Raw genomic sequence first — 23,234 nt, 5'->3', positions numbered from 1 at the left:
CACCCCTCAACCAGCTTATTACTAGTCCCTAGTAATCAAAGCGTTAAAATAGAAAAAGAATTTGCAAGTTCCACAGAGAAAGCTATTCGTAGACAAACTTCCATTAAATGTATATATCTGCTTTAGAGAAAGCTATTCATCATTGAACTTCCATTAATCTATCCAAGTAGACAAACTTCCATTAAATGTATATATCTGCTTTATACTTCATAAGCAAGATACTAATAAACCTTCTTTTTATGTGCTCAATATACGAAAACATAGATGATGGGGCTTTTTTTGGAAGAAAATAATATTTTGTTCTAATGTTTAAGGTTAACTTCCTTAGGTTGAGATTATTTTTTTTCTTTTTTTAATATATATATATATATATAGACACATACATACAAAAAACACCATGCATCTTTAACCCATGTAACGAGCTTTCAACTAATGACTCCCACACCAGTTGGTCTTAGAGTATTAAGTGTTGAGACACCCCTACGAGCTTAATAACCCGAGTTGCAGATAGTAATACATAAATAGTACAATGTTTGATTCCCTTAAACTTTTCTCCTTAACCCATGTAACAAGCATTAGGATAATAGCCTCCAAGTCAGTTGACTTTACGGTATTAAGTGTTAAAACACCCCTTCGGGCTTAATTGCTTAGGTTAAGGAGGTTATGAAACCAAACTTATCTATGTTTTTATTTATTTATTTATTATCATTTTTTTCTTTTTTTTACAAATTATATATTATCCCTTTCAATCCCTTTCCCTTATTTGTTACCTTTAACAAAAGAACATAAATAATGTAATAATCCAATATGCAACCCATAATCATAAGTTAAAGTGTGTGTGTGAAAATAAAGGTTTAAAAATACTTGCTAAATGAGTATATGAATATAATCAAGTAATAATAATGCGAGAGTTGTAAATTTGAATATTTCATGAGAATTGTGTGATAGACCTTGTTACGAATATTGCAAATAACCATTGAAAAATATTTACCAAAATGCATTTCCAGAGTCAATAAAATTCCTCCTTACTCTGTCATCCTAATAACAGTTTTGTCAAATGGTTTATGAAATAGAAAACATAGTTAGTTATTTTTTTATATTAATTACTACCCTCTCTCCCCAACAAAACGAGCCTCAATGTCCTAAGGTAGAAAGATAGAATATAGAAGACATCACCTAAAACACCAAACACTAAAAAACCTAAAACACACTTAAACAAATATAAGAAATGACAAAATAAAATAATATGTTATTAATAAAACCAAAAGACATAAGGATTCACAAATGAAGGCTCAAATCCAATCTAAACTTTTTACAGCTTTCCTTAGTTAACCAATTTATACAACTCATGGAGGGATCAATTATAAGAATAAAAGACTGTAATTAGTCAATCAATTTTTCAACAGTAGCAGCAAAGATTATGATTTGTCGTGCTGAAGATGTTAGAAATTCCTGTTCCACAGCATGATCAAGAAAAGACAACTTATCAAAAAAACCAATAACATTTAACAGACATATGGGTTTATGATGAATGTGCAGTTGGGCTCAAGAGGAAATATGAAAGATTTCTTTCAATATGCTCAGACCACCTGATAAGATAATGAAGGCATCAACGTATTTAAACATTGCATTCATTCGATTAGTTGGGAAAGTAGACATTGATTGGTGTGATGTCAGATTTCAAATCTATTGTCAATCTTGACAAATGAACTGCGACAATATTTTTGGTGCCTTTCATCTTTGATTATGTTATCAAATTCTTGAGGTAACATGATCCATCGCACTAATCTAACCTTAGAATCTTTCTTAGAGAGAAGATATTTCAAAGCTGCATGATCATTAAAAATAACAAAAAGGTGAGCCAACAAGGAAAGACTTGAATTTTTCACATGCAAATACTATTGCAAGTAATTCTTTTTTAGTGGTGGTGTAATTCATTTGAGCATTATTTAATGTTTTCCTTGCATAGTAAGTTGTATAAAGTTTCTTATCTTTTCTTTGTCCCAACACAACACCCACGATATAATCACTAGCATCACACATTATTTCAAAAGATAAAGATCAATCTAGCCTTAAAATCTTTTTTTAGAAAAAAAGATATTTCAATGCTACATGATCACTAAAAACAACAACAGGTGAGCCAATAAGATAATACCAGAATTTTTCACATGCAAATACTACTGTAAGTAATTTTTTTTAGTGGTAGTGTAATTGATTTGAGCATTATTTAATGTTTTACTTGCATAGTAAATTGTATAAGGTTTCTTATCTTCTCTTTATCCCAAGACAACACTAATAGCATAATCAATAGTGTCACACATTATTTCAAATGGTAAAGACTAATCAGGAGGTTTAATGACAGGAGCAAAAATAAGCAAGTTTTTAAGTTTAACAAAGGCTTCTTCACAATATTTAGTCTATTAAAAAATATTATCCTTTGTTAGAAGATTACTCAAGGGTTTAGATATTACACTAAAATCTTTAATGAACCTTTTATAAAAACCAGTATGTCCTAAGAATGATCTAACATCTTTAATAGATTTTGATGTTGGCAAGTTAGCAATTAACTCGATTTTAGATTTTCCAATCTCAATTCCTTTTGATGAAACAATGTGATGAAATACAATATCGTTTGTTACCACAAAGTGATATTTTTTTCAATTCATTACAAGATTCTTCTCTTTACACCTGCTCAAAATCTTTTCTAAGTTAGTCAAATAATCATCAAATGAATCGTCAAAAACAGAAAAATCATCCATAAAAATTTCAAGAAAACATTCAACCATATCACTAAATATACTAAGCATACATCTTTAAAACATGGATGCTACATTATACATCCTTTGATATGCAAAAGTACTAAATGGACATGTGAAAGTAGTCTTCTCTTAATCTTCCAATGCAATTTTAATTTGGTTGTAACCTGAATAACCATCTAGGAAATAATAAAATTCATCACCTACAACTCTTTCTAGGATTTGATCCAAGAATGGTAAAGGAAAATGATATTTTTTAGTTATTGAATTAAGTTTCCTATAGGCAATGCACATGCGTCAACTAGTAATAGTCCTAGATGGAATTAAATCATTTTTCTTATTTGTTATCACAGTGACTCCAAACTTCATAGGTACAATTTGGGTAGGACTTACCCATTTGGTGTCAAAAATAGGATAAATAGTTTCAATTTCTACCAAAAATTAGTATTTGAGATTCAATGTTAATAGCTTTAAATTAGGTTTAGGTAACTGCATGAGTGAGCTTAACTCGGGCAAGAAGGAAAGAAAGGCACCTTCAAGCACACAACCACTGAAGTGAAGGTTTCAAGTCTCCAAACTGGCCAAGAGAGAATAGATGCGCGAAGCAACCGGTTTGCATTTTAGATCTGGGAATCAACGAGTGAAGAAGCTAGTTGTTCTGAGCGATCCTGAAACAAGGAAGAAAGAGCTCGGTATAGAGTTGGGTGAAGTGAACTTTCAGCATTTCAAAAAGGGAGATCTTCTATAAGGGAAAAGGCTTGCAAAGAATCTCCTAATTCGACGTCTTGTAGAAGGGTGCCATGAATTTTTGGCGCTTTAGAAGATTCTTCCATGAAGTCTTGAACACTTGAAGGTATGGACTTAATTTATCATAGTGGCAATTCCTTAATTTGTGATCTCTAATTACTTGCCTTTGATTCTTCCTAAAAATAAACCATTTGCAAATCGTTAGATTCACTAATTTTAGTTTCATTAAAAATGGTTTGAATTAACCATAAACTAATTTTTCAGTAAAGTATACTTCTTGTAAATCATTATTATCTCCAGGTTACTTGCAAATGTTCAAAATATCCATCTTCAATGTCATGTTTTCAAATGATAGCTTCATTAGTCCATTCCTACAATTCATCAATGCATTAGAAGTTGCAAGAAACAGACGTCCTAAAATAACAGGAAATGAATTACATTCTTTAACAAGTTGTATGTTTAAGACAATAAAATTCATAGGATAAATGAATTTATCGACTTGTAATAACACATTTTCAACTATTCCTCTTGGCTCTTTTACAGATCTATCAGCAAGTAAGAGAGTTATAGGTTTTAGCTAATCTAGATTAAGACTTTGAAAAACTTAAAAGAGAGTTACAGAAGTTGGTTTTAACTAACCTAGATTAAGACTTTGAAAATCTTAAAAGAGAGTTATAGAAGTTGGTTTTAACTCACCTAGATTGAGACTTTGAAAAACTAAATATGGAAGTAAATTCACACTAGCTCCAAGATCAAGTAAAGCTCTTTTAATTTTATGTTCTCCAATAAACCAAGAAATTATAGGATGATTAGGGTCTTTATATTTCAAAACATTATTGTTTTGAAGAATGACACTTACTTGTTCGGCTAAAAAGGCTTTCTTTTTCACATTCAATTTCCTCTTCATAGTGCACAATTCTTTTAAAAATTTAGCATAAGAAGGTACATGTTTAATAGCATCCAGTAAAGATATATTGATTCTTGCCTGTTTGAAAGTTTCAAAGATTCTAGAGTTGTGATTGACTTTTCTTTATTTGGTCATAGCATGAGAAAATGGAAGTGCTGGTAGGAAATCAGTTTTTTCTTCACAACGTTCAAATTCGACTCCTTCCTTACCCTTAGAGATTAATTCATCATCTTTCTCATAAGGTTTAAGATTGGGTTTTCAGTAACCTTACCACTACCAAGAGTGATGACTGATTTAACTTAATCTATGTGTTGGTTTCTGAAACTACTTGCATTTGTATTATATTGCACCTTGGGATTTTGCTGTAGTTGAGATGGAAACTTATTTTTCTCTTGAAAACTGAGCAAATGTTAATTTTACAAGAATATCTTTAAAATCTATCATGCTTTGAGCAAGTTGAGCACTAATTATCTTTTGTTGTTCAATAAATATATGCAATATTTCCTTAAGATTTCTTCTAGGAGGTGGAGCATAAGGAGCTGCATATCTATGAGAATTTTGAAAATTATGGTGTGCTTGTTACATGAGTTAAAGAGAAAAGCATAAGGGAATCAAATATTACACTACCTACGTATTAATATATGCAACTCGAGTTACTAAGCTTGTAGGGGTGTCTTAATACTTAGTGCCCTAAGACCAACTGGTCTGGTTGTCATTAGCCAAAAACTTGTTACATAGGTTAAAGATGTATTGTATTTTAAGTTATCTGTATATATATTAAAGAAAAAAATAGAAAAAAAAAAGATAATAATCACAACCCAAGAAAGTTAACTTTAGAAAAAAATTAGAATATAATATTGTTTTCTTCCAATAAAAGCCCCATTATCTATGTTTTCATAATTGAACATATAAAATGAAGGTTTATCCATACCTTATTTAAATAGTATAAAGCACATATATAAATTTAATAAGAGTTTATTTATTTGAATAGATTAATAGAAGTTGAATGATAAATGTCTTACTTTGTGAAACTTGCAAATTGTTTTTTTATTTTAACACTTTGATTACTAGAAACTAGTAATAAACTAGTTGGGGGGTGTGATTAGTATTTAAAAGTGTATTTTTATCAAGATTTTATATCAGCACTTTGCACATGAAGTATTAATAACTCCTTAGCTAGAGCATGTTTTATAATAACATCTCTAATAATATAAGATACCTTTAGTGTATAGTAAAAGTTAATATTAAATGCAAACCTATCACATAAATGAAAGGATTGATTGATGAATTTAACTACTAAAATTGAGAAGACAAAAAAAGAGCTAAGCTTAGAAAAATGATGTTGGTTCAGTCCAAACTAGAACACTGTTAATTCATTGGGTCATATCTAGCGTTATAGATTTTGGATTTCAGTTTAGTTTATATAACTAGAAAGTTAAAACATAGGCCTAAAACATTCATAAAAGTCCAAGACTTAATTCTGCCGTTTGGAATTCCAAATCTTAGCATCAAAAGATAAGTTTGAATTTGTCCTGTAACCCAGACATTGTTCAGTGTTAAACTCATATCTGGAGTTTTAGAAGTCCAAATGCATTTAATCTTTTTTCTATTGAAAAGCTAAGACAATTTCCTAGAACTTTCATGAAACTATCTATCCAAATTACAATGTTAGTAATGATGTTTTTGGTAGACAAGAAGATAAGAATTGTTACAAAGTCAAGAGGTGGCCACCCACTCAACAATTAGTCAGCAAAGCAATAGTTTTAAATTTTGGCCTATAAAATGAGGCATTTGCCATGCATTTAGGCATCTTGGTTTTCAAATCAAGATCGTTTCCTTGTTTTTTTCTTTATAGTTTTAATGTTCTAGTTTTATTTCATGTTATAGTTTCATTAATATCTTTTTTATGTTTTCAATTACCTTTACTATACTTATAGAATTATGTTCTCATTTTATTTATTTATACTTCTCTTCTTCATAATGTTTAGTGATTAGTACTTAAAAGTGCATTTTTATCAAGGTTTTATATCATCATTTTGCACTTGATGTATCAATAACTCCTTAACTAAAGCATGTTTTATAATAACGTATATAATAATACAAGATACCTTTAATTTGTGGTAAATGTTCTTTTTAAATGCAGGCCTATCACATAAATGAAATGATTGATTGATGAATTTAAGAACTGAAATTGAAAGGACAAAGAGATGACCAAACTTAGAAAAGAGATGCTAGTGTAATCCAAACTGGAACACTGTTCGGTAATTGGGTCATATCTCGAGCTGCAGATCTTAGATTTAGGTCTAATTTATATGGATGGAAGCAAAGGTCCGATTATCAAGTAAGTCCTCGAATTTCTTCATTTCACACATGCCTGAAACAGGTAAAAGCACTTTTACAAAAAAACATCATGCAAAACGACTGAAAGTCTGTCATCGATGTGCCAGATGGACTTGTAATGCACAATGTTGTTCTTTAGGAATGATATATATAAACTATGAAGATAAAATACAATTCATTAAGGATGGCCTAAGTAAGGAGTCTTTAGATAATCTTCTATTAACTCTTAAGACACATCCTAGTGGAGATGTGCATCGTGCAATTCATGATTTATGGCCACTATTTCATAAAGAACATACTCGACTTAGTCTTGGGAATCTAACTAAAAAAGACCTTGTTTGCCAGTTTTTAAGAAAACTGGATGGGAAGCCTATCCTCGACCCATAGAGGGCGTTTAAGCTGTTCTTGGACGTAAAACCAAGGGAAGATGTGAGCCATAATCACAACTACATGTACATACATATGCTTTTTCAACAATAAATAAATAAATAAAGAGAGAGAGAGAGAGTGAGACTCCAGCTGGCCTACATATAGGTGGTATGATTACCTTTTTAATTTCTTATCTATAAAATCCTCTCTTCCTTCACTTCATTTCCACTGAACCCATACATTCATTAAATATAGAAGTGTGGAGAAATAGAAAGTATTTGTATTTTTGGTGGATCCAATCCTGGGAAAGTAAAGGAGTTTTTAGAATCAGCAAATCATCTTGGTCAGGTGCTAACTGAGAGAAAGATTCATTTAGTGTATGGGGGAGGCAGTCTTGGGTTAATGAGAGGTGTGTTAATAACTGTATTTTTAGGAGGTAGTCAAGTTTTGGGGGTCGTCACCGATGCTTTAGCACAAGGGGACATCATTGGAAAAACAATTGGAGAGGAACTTCAGGTCTCTACAATGTCTGCTCGAATGAATGCAATGTTTAACCATGTTGATGCCTTCATTGCTTTGTCAAGTGGTCTAGGCACATTAGAAGAGATCTTTCATATTTTCTCTTAGGCCCAACTGCACATTCACCATAAACCCATAGGTCTGTTAAATGTTAATAGTTATTATGATAAGTTGTTCTCTTTTCTTAATCATGTTGTGGAACAGGAATTTCTAACATCTTCTGCACGACAAATCATAATCTCTGCTCCTACTGTTGAACAATTGATTGACCAACTACAATCTTTCATTCCTATAATTGATCCCTTTATGAGCCGCATAAATTGGTTATCTAAGGAAAGCCGTAAAAAGCTTATATTAAATTTGAGTCTTCATTTGTGAATCTTTATGTTTTTTGCTTTTATTATTGTGTTTTGTTATTTCTTATTTTTGTTTCAGTGTGTTTCAGGTTTATCAGTGTTCGTTATTTCAGATAATATCTTCTTTACCCTATCTTTCTACCTTAGAACATTGAGGACAATGTCTTGTTTTGGTTGGGGGGGAGAGGGTAGTAGTTGATAAAAAAAAATTGTTTTCCATTTCATAAAGCATGTGCAAAATTATTGTTACTATGATGGTAGAGTAAAGGAGATCTTTTTATAACTCTTGAGATGCATCTTAGTAACCATTCTTAATAAGGTATATCATAATACTTCTTGAAATATTCAGATTTACAAACCCTCCCATTGTTATCACTTAATTCTACTCATATACTCATTTAACATGTATTCTTCAACTTTAATTTACACACACACACTTTAACATATGATTGTGGGTTGCATATTGGATTATTACATTATTTATGTTCTTTTGTTAAAGATTGTTCTAAGAGAAAAGGCATAGTATATAATTAAAAAAAAACACAAAAAAAAAATAATGATAATAAAAATATAGATAAGTTTGGTTTCGTAACCTCCCTAACTTAAGCAATTAAGCCCAAAGGGGTGTTTTAACACCTAATACCCTAAAGTCAACTGACTTGGGAGCTATTGGCCCAACACTTATTACATGGGTTGAGCAGAAAAACTTAAGGGAATCAAACATTGCACTATTTACGTATCAGTATCTGCGACCCGAGTTACTAAGCTCGTAGGGATGTCTCAACACCTAATGCCCTAAAACCAACTAGTCTGGGAGTCATTAGCCGAAAGCTCGTTACATGGGTTAAAGATGCATGGTGTTTTAAGTTATATGTATATATATTTTTTTTGAAAAAAGAAAAAAAATAATAATCCTAACCCAAGAAAGTTAACCTTAAACATTAGAACAAAAATTTTGTTTTCTTCCAAAAAAAGCCCCATAATCATATGTTGATATATTGAGCACAAAAGAAAGTTTTATTAATATCTTGTTTAAGAATTATTGAGCAGATATATAAATTTAATGAGAGTTTGTTTATCTGGATAGATTAATGGAAGTTAAATGATGAATACCTTGCTTTGTGGAATTTACAAATTGTTTTTCTATTTTAACGCTTTGATTACTAGGAACTAGTAATAAGCTTGTTGGGGGGTGTGATTAGTACTTAAAAGTGCATTTTTATCAAGGTTTTATATCATCATTTTATACTTGATGTATCAATAACTCCTTAACTAAAGCATGTTTTATAATAACGTATCTAATAATATAAGATACCTTTAATTTATGGTAAATGTTCTTTTTAAATGCAGGCCTATCACATAAATGAAAGGATTGATTGATGAATTTAAGAACTGAAATTGAAAGGACAAAGAGATGACCAAACTTAGAAAAGAGATGTCGGTGCAATCCAAACCGGAATACTATTCAGTAATTGGGTCATATCCAGAACTGCAGATCTCAAATTTAGGTCTACTTTATATGGATGGAACGGTAAGACATAGGCCTACAACTTTGATGTGGAGCCTAAGGTCTAAAAAGGTCATTTTCAAGTCAAAATTGTAGCAACAACAAAGAAGTCTGAATCTGTCTTTCAGTCAGAGCACTATTTAGTGTTTGGCCCATATCTAGAGTTCTAGAAGTCCAAATGAACTACATTTTTTACACAAGAAAGCTAAGACAATTTTCTACAACTTTCATGTTTTTAAATGGCTCTAATTTTGACGTTATCAATGACGTTTTAGGCAGACAAGAGAAGATAAGGATTGTCACCAAGTCAAGAGTTGGTCACCCACTCATCAATTAGTCATCAAATCAATAGTTCCCAATTTTGGCCTATAAAAGGAGGCATTTGCCATGCATTTAGGCATCTTGGTTTCCAGATCAAGATCATACTCTTGCTTTCTCTCTTTGTATTTTTTGTAATGTTTATGCTTTGCTTTCATTAATATCAAGTTTATGCCTTTCATTTCCTTTCCTTTACTTAGTTAACTCTTATCTTATTTATGTTCTTATTTTGTTTATTTATTTTTCCTTCTTTCATTATGTTTAGCTAAGTTTATTATGTCAAGGTGAAAAGGTTACATTAATGGTGTAAGAATAAGTATAATGTAAACTCAATATGGACTTTAATGTTTGATACTAACATGTTTTGTATTTGTTATCTTGTTCACTCTTTAATATTTTGCTTGTTAAATTACTAATCTTGATTTATGTTGTATAACACTTGGTACAACAAATGCTTGGTATTTTCATAATTCATACTGTATGGTATAACCGACACCTAAGTTATGAAAGAAACTTGATTTGTTGTTAACATAAGTTATAATTATGAATGCTTGACGAGATTTACAAGTATTAGCATTAATCGAATAAGATGACTAATGTAATCATGTTAACAATATATAATCTGATTAGAACCTCGTTTGTGTGTGGTTTTCAATTGAATAATAAGAGTTTATACTATACTTGTTTAACATACCATTAGTGGAACCTCTAACCTTGACATTTGTTATTATCATTGTTTAATTCTTACTTTAATATTCCATCTCAAAGTTCTCATCTTTTTCTTCTTCTTCTCCTTATTTTTCTTTATTATTATTATTATTATTATTGTTGTTGTTGTTGTTGTTGTTGTTGTTGTTGTTATTGTTGTTGTTGTTGTATTATTGTTATTGTTGTTGTATTATTGTTATTTGTAATTTATACAATTAACCTCTCTGTGGTTCGACTCTAGTCTTGCCGGGTTATTTATTACTTCGACACTCCTGCACTTGGGAGAAGACATTAATTTTTTCATCGTGTCAATAGTATATACACGAGTAATAGCATCAGTGTGTATAAACATTGATGATGGGCAACCAATTAAAATTCAAATGAAAAGACATTATTGTAAAATGGAAAAGTATATGAAAAATGAACTCTAAAAGGGTCATTGTCAAAACTTAGTCCTAAATTTCTATCTTTGTTTTTTTATTTTTTTAAAAGCCTTCATCTTCTATCAATTGAATTCAACAACCTCTACATCATCATAAACTGAGAAGAGAGAGAAAATAGCCCTCAAAACTTCTCTGTTCGATTACTCTCTCTTTCAACCTCCAAATAAGGTGAGACCACCACCGTTCTTCTCCACTTAAATAGATCTACACAACCATATGATCCATGTAACCCAATAACATTTTCATGGGCAAATTCAAAAGTTAGAAAACAAAGCAATTAAGAGAGAAAAGACCATCAAACCTTCAACACATTTGATCTTTCTATATTAATGTTAGCGGACAACACCATCAAAAATATGAGAAAGACCATCGAGCAATAAACCATAAAGATTGAGTTGACCATACAATAGTGGTACATGCACCATGACAACCCCTTCAAGCGCATGTCAAAGACGGATCATTGCTATTTTGTCATTGCCACCACACTTTAGTAGTTTATTTGTGTGATGTAAATACCTTGGTTATGAATAAGTTGTAAACTTGTTGTTGTAGTATATACACGAGTAATAGCATTAGTGTGTATAAACATTGATGATGGGCAACCAATTAAAGTTCAAATGAAAAGACATTATTGTAAAATGGAAAAGCATATGAAAAATAAACTTTAAAAAGGTCATTGTCAAAAATTAGTCCATAAAGGATCTTCATATTACTAGATTTTATTCCAAAAAGATAAACCTATAATGGCCGCTACTTGGATAAGACTAGGGTATATAATTTTTGTTATTCTGAATGAATGTTGAGTACTATAGGATAGATAAATCTTAACGAGGTATCATCTATGAATCCTTTATATGATTTGGGCTATGTTTAATGAGCACAACATAAGCTTATTAGTTATTTATTAGTATAACTTAATAGACAATTGGTCACAGTTCATACATGTAATTCACCAAGTATTATTAAAAGATCATAATTGGGTATGGTAAAGATGAACCAGATCTTATAATGATTAGGTTTAAACACATCACCTAGAATTTAACTCATTACAGTAGACTCATTCTCACCATTTAGATAGACAACAAATAGTTTTATCATAACAAACTATTAGGAATAGAAAACTAGATAGCAATGCAGCTTATCTTAAGTGTGATACTTTAGGGGTGATAATAACTTCCTTTTAACATAACAAGTCATTTGCCTTTAAACTTTAAAGATTAGATAGGGTTTCTAGTAACCAAAATATTAAGTGACTATTTTTTTAATATAAAACATTTTTCTCTCACTAAATAAAAATAATATTTCCCTTTCATATTAAAAAAAAGGGCTTGGTCGCTACGATGTTAGGTGTGACAATAAAGACCTCATGAAACCTTTTTTTCTTTAAAATACTCTTTATTCAACCTAAAAATCAAGAATTAAAAGCATTTTTTTAGCTTTTATTTATTTATTTTTAACAACATGAAACTCCAAACCACCTTCATGAAACTCCTATTTTTAATATGAACTTATCAACACTAAAATTAATCTTTTTTATGGCTAGAATATGCACAACTGACCTCTCTTTTTTCTTTCAATGACACCTATTTTAACTCTAATGAATTTGATCCTAGTATTCCTAGTTCTTGTGTTTTTTATTGCATGATTATAAGGATATTTTCTTTAATGAGACTCTTAGCAGGTTAGGAATTGAACATCTAAAGGTTTAAGAAAAGTTGAATTATCAACATACCAAGTGGATTGAGTTTGTAGGAACATCCCATATGTGATAAAATACAATGTAAGGAAAATATAGTAGTTGATGCATTATCACGAAGGTACATACTTATTTCAACTCTGAATAAATTATTAGGTTTTGAGTGTATAAAATTTTTTATATAATAATGATGATGATTTCATCTATATAAAGGATGTGAGAATTTATCATTTGACAAATTTTATATGTTTCTTGATTATTTATTTAAATATAAAAAATTGTATGTGTCTAATTATTCCATACATGAATTGCTTGTTCATGATGCCCATGAGAGTGGTTTAATGGGAAATTTTAGAGTTTTTAGGACTTTAAATGTTTGCCTAGGTAAAAAAGGGATAGAGATTCTATTTTTATATTTGTATATAGATTTTCTAAGATGACACATTTCATATCTTGTCATAAAACTGATGATATAACTAATGATTAGTACTTAAAAGTGCATTTTTATCATGGTTTTATATCATCATTTTGCACTTGAAGTATCAATAACTCCTTAACCAAAACATGTTTTATAATAATATATCTAATAACCTAAGATACCTTTAATTTGTGGTAAATATCTATTTTTAATGCAGGCCTATCACATAAATGAAAGGATTGATTGATGACTTGAAGAACTTAAATTGCAAGGATAAAGAGATGGCCAAACTTAGAAAAGAGATGTCGGTGCAATCCAAACCGGAACACTGTTCGGTAATTGGGTCATATCTGGAGCTACAGATCTCAGATTTAGGTCCAATTTATATGGATGGAAAGGTAAGACATAGGCCTACAACTTTCATATGGAGCCCAAGATCTAAAAAGGCCATTATCAAGTCCAAATTGTAGCAACAACAAAGAAGCCCGAATCTGTCTTCCAGCCCGAGCACTGTTCGGTATTTTGGCCATATCTGGAGTTCTAGAAGTCCAAATGAGCTGAAGTTTTTACACAAGAAAGCTGAGACAATTGCCTACAACTTTCATGTTTACAACTGGCTCCAATTTTGACGTTATCAATGACGTTTTGGGCAGACAAGAGAAGATAAGGATTGTCACCAAGTCAAAAGTTGGTCACCCACTTATCAATTAGTCATCAAATCAATAGTTCCCATTTTTGGCCTATAAAAGGAGGCATTTGCCATGCATTTAGGCATCTTGATTTCCAGATCAAGATCATGCTCTTCCTTTCTCTCTTTGTATTTTTTATGCTTTGTTTTCATTAATATTAAGTTTATGCCTTTCATTTCCTTTCCTTTACTTAGTTAACTTTTATGTTCTTATTTTGTTTATCTATTTTGCTTTCTTTCATTATGTCTAGCTAAGTTAATTATGTCAAGGTGAAAAGGTTACACTAATGGTGTAAGAATAAGTATAATGTAAACTTAATATGGACTTTAATGTTTGATACTAACATGTTTTATATTTGCTATCTTGTTCACTCTTTAATACTTTGCTTGTTAAATGACTAATCTTGATTTATGTTATATAACACTTGGTACAACAAATGCTTGGCACTTTCATAGCCCATAATGTATGGTATAACCGACACCTGAGCTATGAAAGGAACTTGATTTGTTGTTAACATAAGTTATAATCATGAATGCTTGACGAGATTTACAAGTATTAGCATTAATTGAATAAGATGACTAATGTAATCATGTTAACAATATATAATCTGATTGGAACCTCCTTTGTGTGTGGTTTCCAATTCAATAATAAGAGTTTATACTATACTTGTTTGATATACCATTAGTGGAACCTCTAACCTTGACATTTGTTATTATCATTGTTTAATCGTTACATTAATATTCCATCTCAAAGTTCTCATCATCTTCTTCTTCTTCTCTTTTATTATTATTATTATTATTATTATTATTACTACTACTACTACTATTATTATTAGTATTATTATTGCTACTATTATTATTGTTGTTGTTATTATTATTATTGTTGTTGTACTATTGTCGTTTATAATTTGTACAATTCACCTCCCTGTGGTTCGACCCCGGTCTTGCCGGGTTATTTATTACTTCGACACTCCTGCACTTGGGAGAAGATATCAACCTTTTAGTCGTGTCAACTAACATAATGGATTTATTCTTTAAGGAGATAGTTCAACATCATAGAATTTCTAGAAGCATTGTTTCTGATCACGGTGTTAAATCTCTCAGCTACTTTTAAAAGGTTTGATAGGGTAAGTTAGGAATAAAATTGTTATATTCTACTACTTATCATCCATAGATAAATGGTTAAACTGAAGTGGTTAGTAGGACTTTAACTATGTTATTAAGAATTATCATTTAGAAGAATTTAAAAAATTAGAAAGATTGTCGTTTTTTGAATTTGTATATAATAAGAGTATGCATTCTATTATTGATTATTGTTCATTTAGAATTGTTTGTGGTTTTAATCCTTTTTAACTTATTTGAATTTGATTCATTTACTTATTGATTAAAGGGTTAGTCTTGATGAAAATAGAAAAGCATAAGTAGTGAAGGCTCTCCATGAAAGTGCATAATAATAAATATATAAAAAAAAAATTGAGCAATATGCATGCAAAACTAATAAAGGTAGAAAAAGGTTAAATTTGAACCAGATGATTAGGTATTGGTGCATATATGCAAAGAGAGGTTTCCTGAATGCAAGAGATCTAAGTTGATGCCGAGAGGAGATGATTGATTCTAAATCCTTGAAAGAATTAATGATAATGCCTATAAATATCTACATTTACCAGGTGATTAGTTTTGGGTGCATATGCACAAGGAGAGGTTTCCTGAATGTATGAGATTTAAATTGATGTTGAGAGAAGATGGTCCATTCCAAATCCTTGAAATAATTAATGACAATGTATATAATTACTTGGATCTAACAAGTAATTAAGTTTGAGTGCATATACACAACGAGAGATTTCCTAAATGTAGGAGATCTAAGTTGATGTCGAGAGAAGATGGTCTATTCCAAATCTTTGAAAAAATTATTGAAAATACTTATAAAATTGATTTACCATGTGAGTATGGTGTTATTGCTACTTTTAATGTTTTTTTTTATCTTTTCTATCTAATGTAGATGAGGTTTAATCTTTTTGAAGAGAGAGGGGATAATACAATCTAAGACATAATAAAAAATCTATTAGAAGTCCTAATTGGGCTAATTACAAGGTCAAGGGTAAATAAGCTCAAAGATGCATACAATGAGCTTATCTAAAGTATTTGGGACAAGATTAGTTTTAAAGAGGCTACATCTTCAACAAGTGATAACCATATCTTAGTCAATTTAATTTATGTATAAAAAAGGTCCGGTCTTTCTACTTTATGAGCTTATTTTTCTTAGTACACAATCTTATGCTAACTAGTATAATTTTTTATTCTATCATTGGATCAAGCTAAAAGTTTAGTAGAAATTTCTAGAGGTCATTTTTATATATAGTTACAATTCCATAGCAATAAGACATCGAAAAGACCTTACGATAAGGTCTAAAAGTTACTATATATGATTTGTATTAGTTTTCTAATTGATTTAAGATTGTTTTCCCTATTTTATTTAGAAATATCTTATTATTTTTCTAGAATTATTTATAAATAATGTTATTTATCTTGTATTTAGATTTTTTTTATACACACTTTAATTTTAAAATAATCTATTGTGTAATTGTGAGAGGATTATCATATTTTGGTTCTTCATTGAACTACTCTAATTTATCAAAGAATTAGCTAAGTTTTGTGGCATTTTCTATAATTTTTATTTGTGTCTTTGTATAAGCATTAGGTGGGGTTTGATTTCTATAGTCTTGGTGTCTCAGTATAGGTTATCATTATATCAAACTCAATCACGAGTCTGAATTTAACTTTCTTAAAAAGGATCGATTTAACTATAGGTTTATAAATATTTATATTCGCAGGGTTCACGTCATAAACGATCATAGGTGTGCCCCTTGGTACTGCTTTTGGATACTTTTATAGGAGATTAATACCATTGTGGAGACTCTAGTATTAAATGGAAATGAGAGTGTCCATATCTAGTTATGCTATCTTCTTCAACCTAATGTAATTTTCCACTACTTGTTTGATTTTAGGAAGATTTTAGTCAGAAAGAGATACAACTTTTTCTATAGAGAATTATTGTAAACTTTGATAATCAAGGCTTTTATGGCAATATGCTCAAGAAGTCTTTTTTTATTGAGTACGTCTTTGTTTAACCTTTGTATAAAGGATTTGATGATCTTATTTTGTAAACCCCAAGATAAATTCAAAATAATAATGTAATAAAAATTAAGATGTAATGCAATGACATAATAAAAAAGAGTTATGAAGATAAAAGAAGAAGAGTTCATGACTGAAAATATCCATTATCCTATAGTGAAAATGTTCTAGCCATTTTGAGAAATGGCTAAACTGATTTACATAAACCGGTTAGATCATTTTTCAAAGCACCCAGACTATTTTGGCTATTGTATCTATAATAACCTAACATTGTATAGCAAAAGAAAAGGGGGCAATTTCATTTCTTCTTCTTTTCTTTCACCTTAAAGGACTAGAAACGAGTGAAAAAAGAGTGTTTTGAGAGAAAAGAACACATTTACACTAGAAATTTAAAAAGATAAAAGAGAGGAAATATTGAAATATAGAGATAAAGCAAAGAAAAAAGGGGAAAAAGAGAAATTTTAGGAAAATCTTGTCGGATCGACGTTCAAAACATTTTTTGTAACAAGGTAAGGTGCTTGGAACTTCCTTATATCAATTTCAACAAGAGTTTAGTAATTTTAAGCAAAGATTGATCAAAATTAAATTAGAGTTCTTGAGATTAAATTCAGGGGGTGAATTTCTCAGTGAGTTTTAGTGGCAATTATACTTTTAATTGTGTTTGTAATTGAAGTAAGATGGAATAAACTTCATATCCATTAAATGTTATATAAATTATGATAATAGTAATTATATCAAATACGTTGAAAGAGAGAATTATTACAAAAGAAACTTGAGTTTCTTGATTTTCATGCCAAAGAGAATTTGAAACATTTAACATTGACCTGTTAAAATTTGTAGGAGATATTATTGAAGGGATACTGAGATAAGATCCCATAAATAGAGCTCACACATTACGTAGGTGCTCGACATCTTATTAATTCTATTATATATAATTGTTAAAACATTGTAGTTAGATCTTTTTTATTATTCAATTGAATTATTATCTGACATGATAGTATTGCTTTGTTTTTTGCTAGATGACTAATCCTTTAATTTAAGGACTAGTGTAATGTTACGGGCTAGATGACTAGTTTTTTAGTTTAAGGACTAGCAACATGTTATATGCTATATGATTAATTTTTTAGTTTAAAGCTAGTGCTCTATTATAGATTGGATGGCTAGTTCCTTGTTATAAGGACTCATGTCATATTATGGGTTATGAATTTGGATATCTTGGATGTAATTAATGCCCTGTTTATAGGTGATGAAAACATTACCTTAAAGGATGGTCAGTTATCGGGTTCAGGTTAAGGGAAAAATCTCTTGGATATTTAAAGGATTGATGTAAAAGGTGTGAAGAAAAGATTAAGAGGGATTAAATTAAATTGTCAATTAAATTCCTAATAGATATACAACCTTACTCAATAAATTCATTAAATCATATATGAAAAACTTTGTCATATTAATTAATTATTTTATGGTATAAAATAATTTCCAGATTCTCTCATCCTTGGTAGGATCAATAGATGATGAAACTCTTGCATTTTATATTTTATAAGAATATTAATGATGTTGAATACTATGTGTAATTTTATGGAATGATAATATAAATGTAAATATTTTGTTGTAACTATTATGCTATCTTTTTACAATGTTTTGGACTTAAATATTAATTAAATCCATGATGAGTTTATATAGATTTTAATTTGATAATGCTTATAATAAAGTCTTAACATAGCAGTTAAATGATCCTTAATTTTATTTATATCTAATTATTTCTATAGATGATTAAATTTGAAAACTTTCAACAAAGAATTTTATGTTGATAAATATATGTATGTAGTGAACCATAATCAAATGTGATGGATATGATGTGTTGAGTTGTGATGTGATAAGTCTAAAATTATTGAACAATTTTTGGAATGTGAATCGGTTAAATATTAAAGCATAATAGGTTTTAGTTGATAACTTGAGATTTCTCGGTATAAAGAAGATTCTGTTGAAATTTTAATAGGTTTTCAAATCTAACATTTCAAAAACAAAACTTTTACTCTGAACATTGTAATATTCATAAGAAATTAAGTAATGATTGCATTATAATTATAGAGGACGGTACACATCTTCTTGTCATATGATAATGGAGAGCTTTGTTATGTTCTTTTTTGGATGGTATACTAATTTTAAAATGAGAGATGAGCTTGAAGCTAAGAAACTAGAGAATAGAACCAGGCTCTAGACTGTGGCATAATGCTCATGCAGATTCGCAAAACATTGTTAGAAGAACTTTACACATAGTATTATTGTCATATGTGATAAGTTCGATGATGCTTCTCATATTTTATATATGTTCTTTAGATTTATGAGTCTTTCATGGTTGTTTACACTGGCCTTTACAGAGAAAATCTTTAAAGAGTCGAGTATGCAATATTAAGTTACAAACTAGGGATTCTCCCACTTGGTGAGGCTATATTTTTTCCTTCCTAGCTCAAGGAGCTTGTCTCATGCCTAGGTCTTTTATGTTGTGTAAGGGAGTCTCATATAGAGATCATTTGTAACTGGATCATCTCTTGTAAGAATGATGTGTGTAGATTCTTCTAACCGTAGAAATGCAAGCATTACTTGTATGCATGTCATTATATCATGTCTCTTCAAGGAATTAGAGTTTTCATTGCACAATTAATGGTGTTTGTTGTTGTACTGGTAAAAGTCTATGAAGATGTATTCGCATTGCTACAACAATATCATTAAATACTTGTACTTGATGGGAGACTTTTTGAAGACCTACAGGTGTTATAATCCCTATAATAAAGAGATCAATTACTCTACTTTATCCTAGTGTTTTGTTATTCATGAAAAGCGTTTTAGTGAATAATAAAAGGGAATAAACTAGCTTTTTGTTTAGTTTCTATAGATGATGCCATTAATAAAATTGAAACAAAAACTTCATATATAAATTAGGCTTTTCATTGACTATGCTACTAGGCCTAGGCTATGTGGTCCTAGTTATTAGGCTTAATCAATGGTGAAAGTTCGTCTAAAAAAATCCTTCATAAAACAAGAGAATTCCCAATACTTAAAGTTAAATATAAAAGAGAAAAAATATGAAAGAGAAAAATTATGTAAAGTAAATGGTTGCCCTATTAAGCTAATGGAGTAAATGGTTCTCTCCAAGACACCCTACTTTATAATATATGAGAGAAAAACAAGAAAAAATTTAATACTTAAAATCGAAGTTAGAAAAAGAGTCAGGTTTAAAAGTTTAAAGGTTAATTTATTAGGATGATTTTAATAATAATAATATTAAATAGTTTTTTTATAAAATTAATATTTTTTTATTATATATATTTTTTAAAATAATCCGATTCTTAGTATAATACAACTTGTAAACTAATTTGGGCTAAAAATGATGATTAAATTGAGTTTGGATGCACAGAAACCAATGAGGCTCGATTTCAAATGAATATTTTGTGCAAACAATGTATAGTTCATCTCTCTCTACCTAGTATCAGGTGGCCGATATGCATCTAATCCATTCTTGCACAACCATTCCATGCATGCCAATTTTTCTTTGTTTTGTTTTTAGTAATTTGATTTTATATTTTTTTATTATTTGATTTTGTACCGAGATTATGAAAATTTATTATATATTTTTTTAGTCCAGAAAAATTTTTTTTTTTTTTTTTGGATCCAAGAAAATCTCATCTCTCAAAGAGCAAACTTTATAAGCCCAGGTAAGTGAGTAAAACACTAATTATCCCAGACTTTTATAAAATATGCATATTTTGACTCGAACTCGAGACCTATTATGCAGATCTCATGCCCCTTGCCACTATACCACCCCCTTAAAAGACAAAAAAGGAGGGGTGCAACAAGAGAACTTCCCCATACATCACCCATCCTAGTACTACTTTTCATGTTTTATGATAATTCTTTGTATTTTAGACTAACTATATATTTCAAATTATATTATTCTTATTATTAGAAAATTATTGATTTGATTTATAAAGTTTTATAAATCTTTCCCATTCAAATAACTTTTTCAAACATGATTATTTCCTCTCTTTTTTTTTAAGAAAAAAATAAATATATCAATACATTTTATACAATTATTTTTATAAAAACAATTATCTTGAATTTATGAAAAAACTATTTATTTTTTAAAAAAATTAATTAATAAGTAAAAGTAAGACGTGAAAAAAAAAAAAGAAGATAGTGTTTGCAAGTATTATATGAAAGATCTTTTGTACAGAACACAAGCTATATCCAATAGTTTCTGTTGTTATTTATTATGAGGCCCATTGGTTGAGTGTTCGGTTATTTGGCCATGTGGGTTAATGCCACTGTAAAGCTGAAGTGGCATTAGGTAATTGGAGGGAAGCACGTCATACCATGGGCCAGAGAGGAGTCGTTTTATTGTAATTGTAACTGTAGCGGGCAAATTGGAGAAGAAACAAAGAGGGAGCGAAACTCGATAGGATGTTCGTTGGCGTGCGCTTCTCTGTTGGAGCCCGTGTCGCTGTTGCATTGGCTTCAGCATTAATCTTCCTCTCCCTCTTCGCTGAATGCGCCAACAACAACGATTCTCAGGTAATTTAATTAGCTGATTGTCTCTCGATCCTTTGTTTATGGATCAATATCGATGGGGTTTTTTGTATTGATTTGATTTGTTTATACAGGAGAAATGCAGTAGAACCTGTGTTGCCCAGAACTGTAATTGTAAGTGCCGTTAAAAAAAAAAAAACTTTGTTTCCCTATTGAATTAGAATAATTCTATTAATAATTTTGTTTTCTGAACAAAAGCGGTTGGAATTAGATACGGGAAGTATTGTGGAGTAGGGTGGACTGGGTGTCCTGGAGAGAAACCGTGTGATGATGTCGATGCCTGTTGTAAGATTCACGATGAGTGCGTTGAGAAGAAAGGTACCTTTAAATTTCTTTCCTTTTTTTTTATTTGCTTTAAATTTTTTTCTTGTTTTTATAATTTGCTGTTTGCCTTTTTTAGGCCATTTTTGTTTTGGTAGATTAATAATTTAGTTAGTAGTTAAAAAGTTAAAAAGGCCTTGAATTCACAGGATTTTTGTTTTCGGCCCACATTCATATGATGATGATGATTATATCCATCTAAAAAGGGCTTGGTTCCCTCCTTTACAATAGGACGGAAAAAAACAAATGAAGGGCTGAGGTTTAGAGAACGCGACGGTAGGTATACCACTAGAAAAGATCGTGAGGCCATTAGAATGGCACTCGAATCCTAGGCTTGCCCATTCTGGTTCTTCTTTTCCTCATTTTGGAGGATTCTGAGAATTTAGAATAATCCCTTAACTAGAACAAGGTGAATTGACTTACCAGGAGACAGAAAATGAGGGGGCAAGAGGGTGAAGAAGAACATGCGACATAAGTGGTCTAATTCGGATTTTATTGGCTAAACCACCAGCATATAAAGAAGGATTCCTATAGTGTATTGACGAAAGAGATTATATCACTCCTGGAGGCTTAGCTTGGTTGTCAACTGCATTTCCCCCCACATCATTCAACATCTGAATCCTAGAGAGGCTAAAAAAAATTCCTGTGAATGCGCTAGGGGTATGGCCATGGAGGCCTTCTTTAGACCTGGTCGTGTGGGATTCGATTCTGGTCTAGTTTATGACATGATGACTACCCATTATTATTGTGAAAGAGTAAAAAATGAAGCAATGTGCCCACGCTATAGTGAAATACTTTATCAGAGCGGAACAATGCATGCTTTTTTTATGCCTCAATGTGAATCATGGTATTGGTAATAGTTTATCTTACAAATGCTGTTTTTTCAGGTTTGAATAGTATCAAGTGCCACGAGAAGTTCAAATCTTGCATAAAGAAAGTCCAGAAATCCGGAAAGGTTGGATTTTCTCGGGATTGCCCTTATGAAACAGCTGTTCCTACTATGGTGCAGGGAATGGATATGGCCATTTTACTTTCCCAATTAGGCAGCTCAAAGATTGAACTATAAACTTTTCAAAAGTCGAAGAGAGCAATACCAGGCATTGTATTCTTTCTTTCCTTTTTTTCTTTTTCATTTAGCCAATTCGAGTCTTTAAGACTTCTTGAACGTGAAGTTTCTTTACCTGGGTCCTTCATCCTCCAATTTTCCTAGCATGCCTCAATTTAGATATGATCATCTCAGGCTTTTATCATCTCCAGCAACTAGTCCCTAGATGAGATAGCAGGATCATCAACAAGGGGAAACCCGTATGGCAGAATGGAAAATATATATATATATATCATATTGGGAAACTCATTTGTATATCAGTAATGATTCCAGCCTCAGGCTATTTTTTTTTTTTTTTTTTTTTGGGGATTAGATTTTAA

The 23,234-nt window shown here is 30.4% G+C and overlaps 1 protein-coding gene and 1 long non-coding RNA gene across 3 annotated transcripts in view; one reads left to right on the top strand and one right to left on the bottom strand.

Moving 5' to 3' along the window:
• The first annotated feature begins 21,310 nt into the window (after positions 1–21,310).
• On the top strand, positions 21,311–23,132 carry PLA2-BETA (phospholipase A2-beta). 2 transcript variants are annotated; one of them, XM_011012505.1, is made up of 4 exons: positions 21,311–21,473; positions 21,566–21,602; positions 21,687–21,806; positions 22,697–23,132. In XM_011012505.1, exons 1-4 carry the CDS (start codon positions 21,363–21,365, stop codon positions 22,873–22,875), a joined length of 447 nt encoding a protein of 148 aa, XP_011010807.1. In that variant the 5' UTR covers positions 21,311–21,362; the 3' UTR covers positions 22,876–23,132. The 2 variants fall into 2 exon arrangements, with proteins under 2 accessions (XP_011010807.1, XP_011010806.1); XM_011012504.1 differs by having other exon boundaries at positions 21,315–21,473; positions 21,563–21,602.
• LOC105115577 (uncharacterized) overlaps positions 22,935–23,234 on the bottom strand; it is a 1,192-nt gene continuing 892 nt past the window's right edge. Inside the window, exon 2 of the long non-coding RNA XR_840365.1 lies at positions 22,935–23,004. This is a non-coding gene — a long non-coding RNA (uncharacterized LOC105115577). The remainder of the gene's footprint in view (positions 23,005–23,234) is intronic.

This window comes from Populus euphratica, unplaced genomic scaffold (genome assembly GCF_000495115.2).
Source record: "Populus euphratica unplaced genomic scaffold, PopEup_1.0 scaffold735.1, whole genome shotgun sequence".
NCBI classification, from domain to species: Eukaryota; Viridiplantae; Streptophyta; class Magnoliopsida; order Malpighiales; family Salicaceae; genus Populus; species Populus euphratica.
Note: the sequence above shows the minus strand (reverse complement) of the source record. Positions and strands in the feature narration are given on the sequence as shown.

Bases quoted from the DNA above. Each gene is read 5' to 3' on its own strand.
- PLA2-BETA (XM_011012504.1), top strand. From the start codon at position 21,363: ATGTTCGTTGGCGTGCGCTTCTCTGTTGGAGCCCGTGTCGCTGTTGCA. The intron at 21,603-21,686 runs GTAAGTGCCGTT...TCTGAACAAAAG, and splicing joins TGTTGCCCAGAACTGTAATT to CGGTTGGAATTAGATACGGG. The intron at 21,807-22,696 runs GTACCTTTAAAT...CTGTTTTTTCAG, and splicing joins TGAGTGCGTTGAGAAGAAAG to GTTTGAATAGTATCAAGTGC.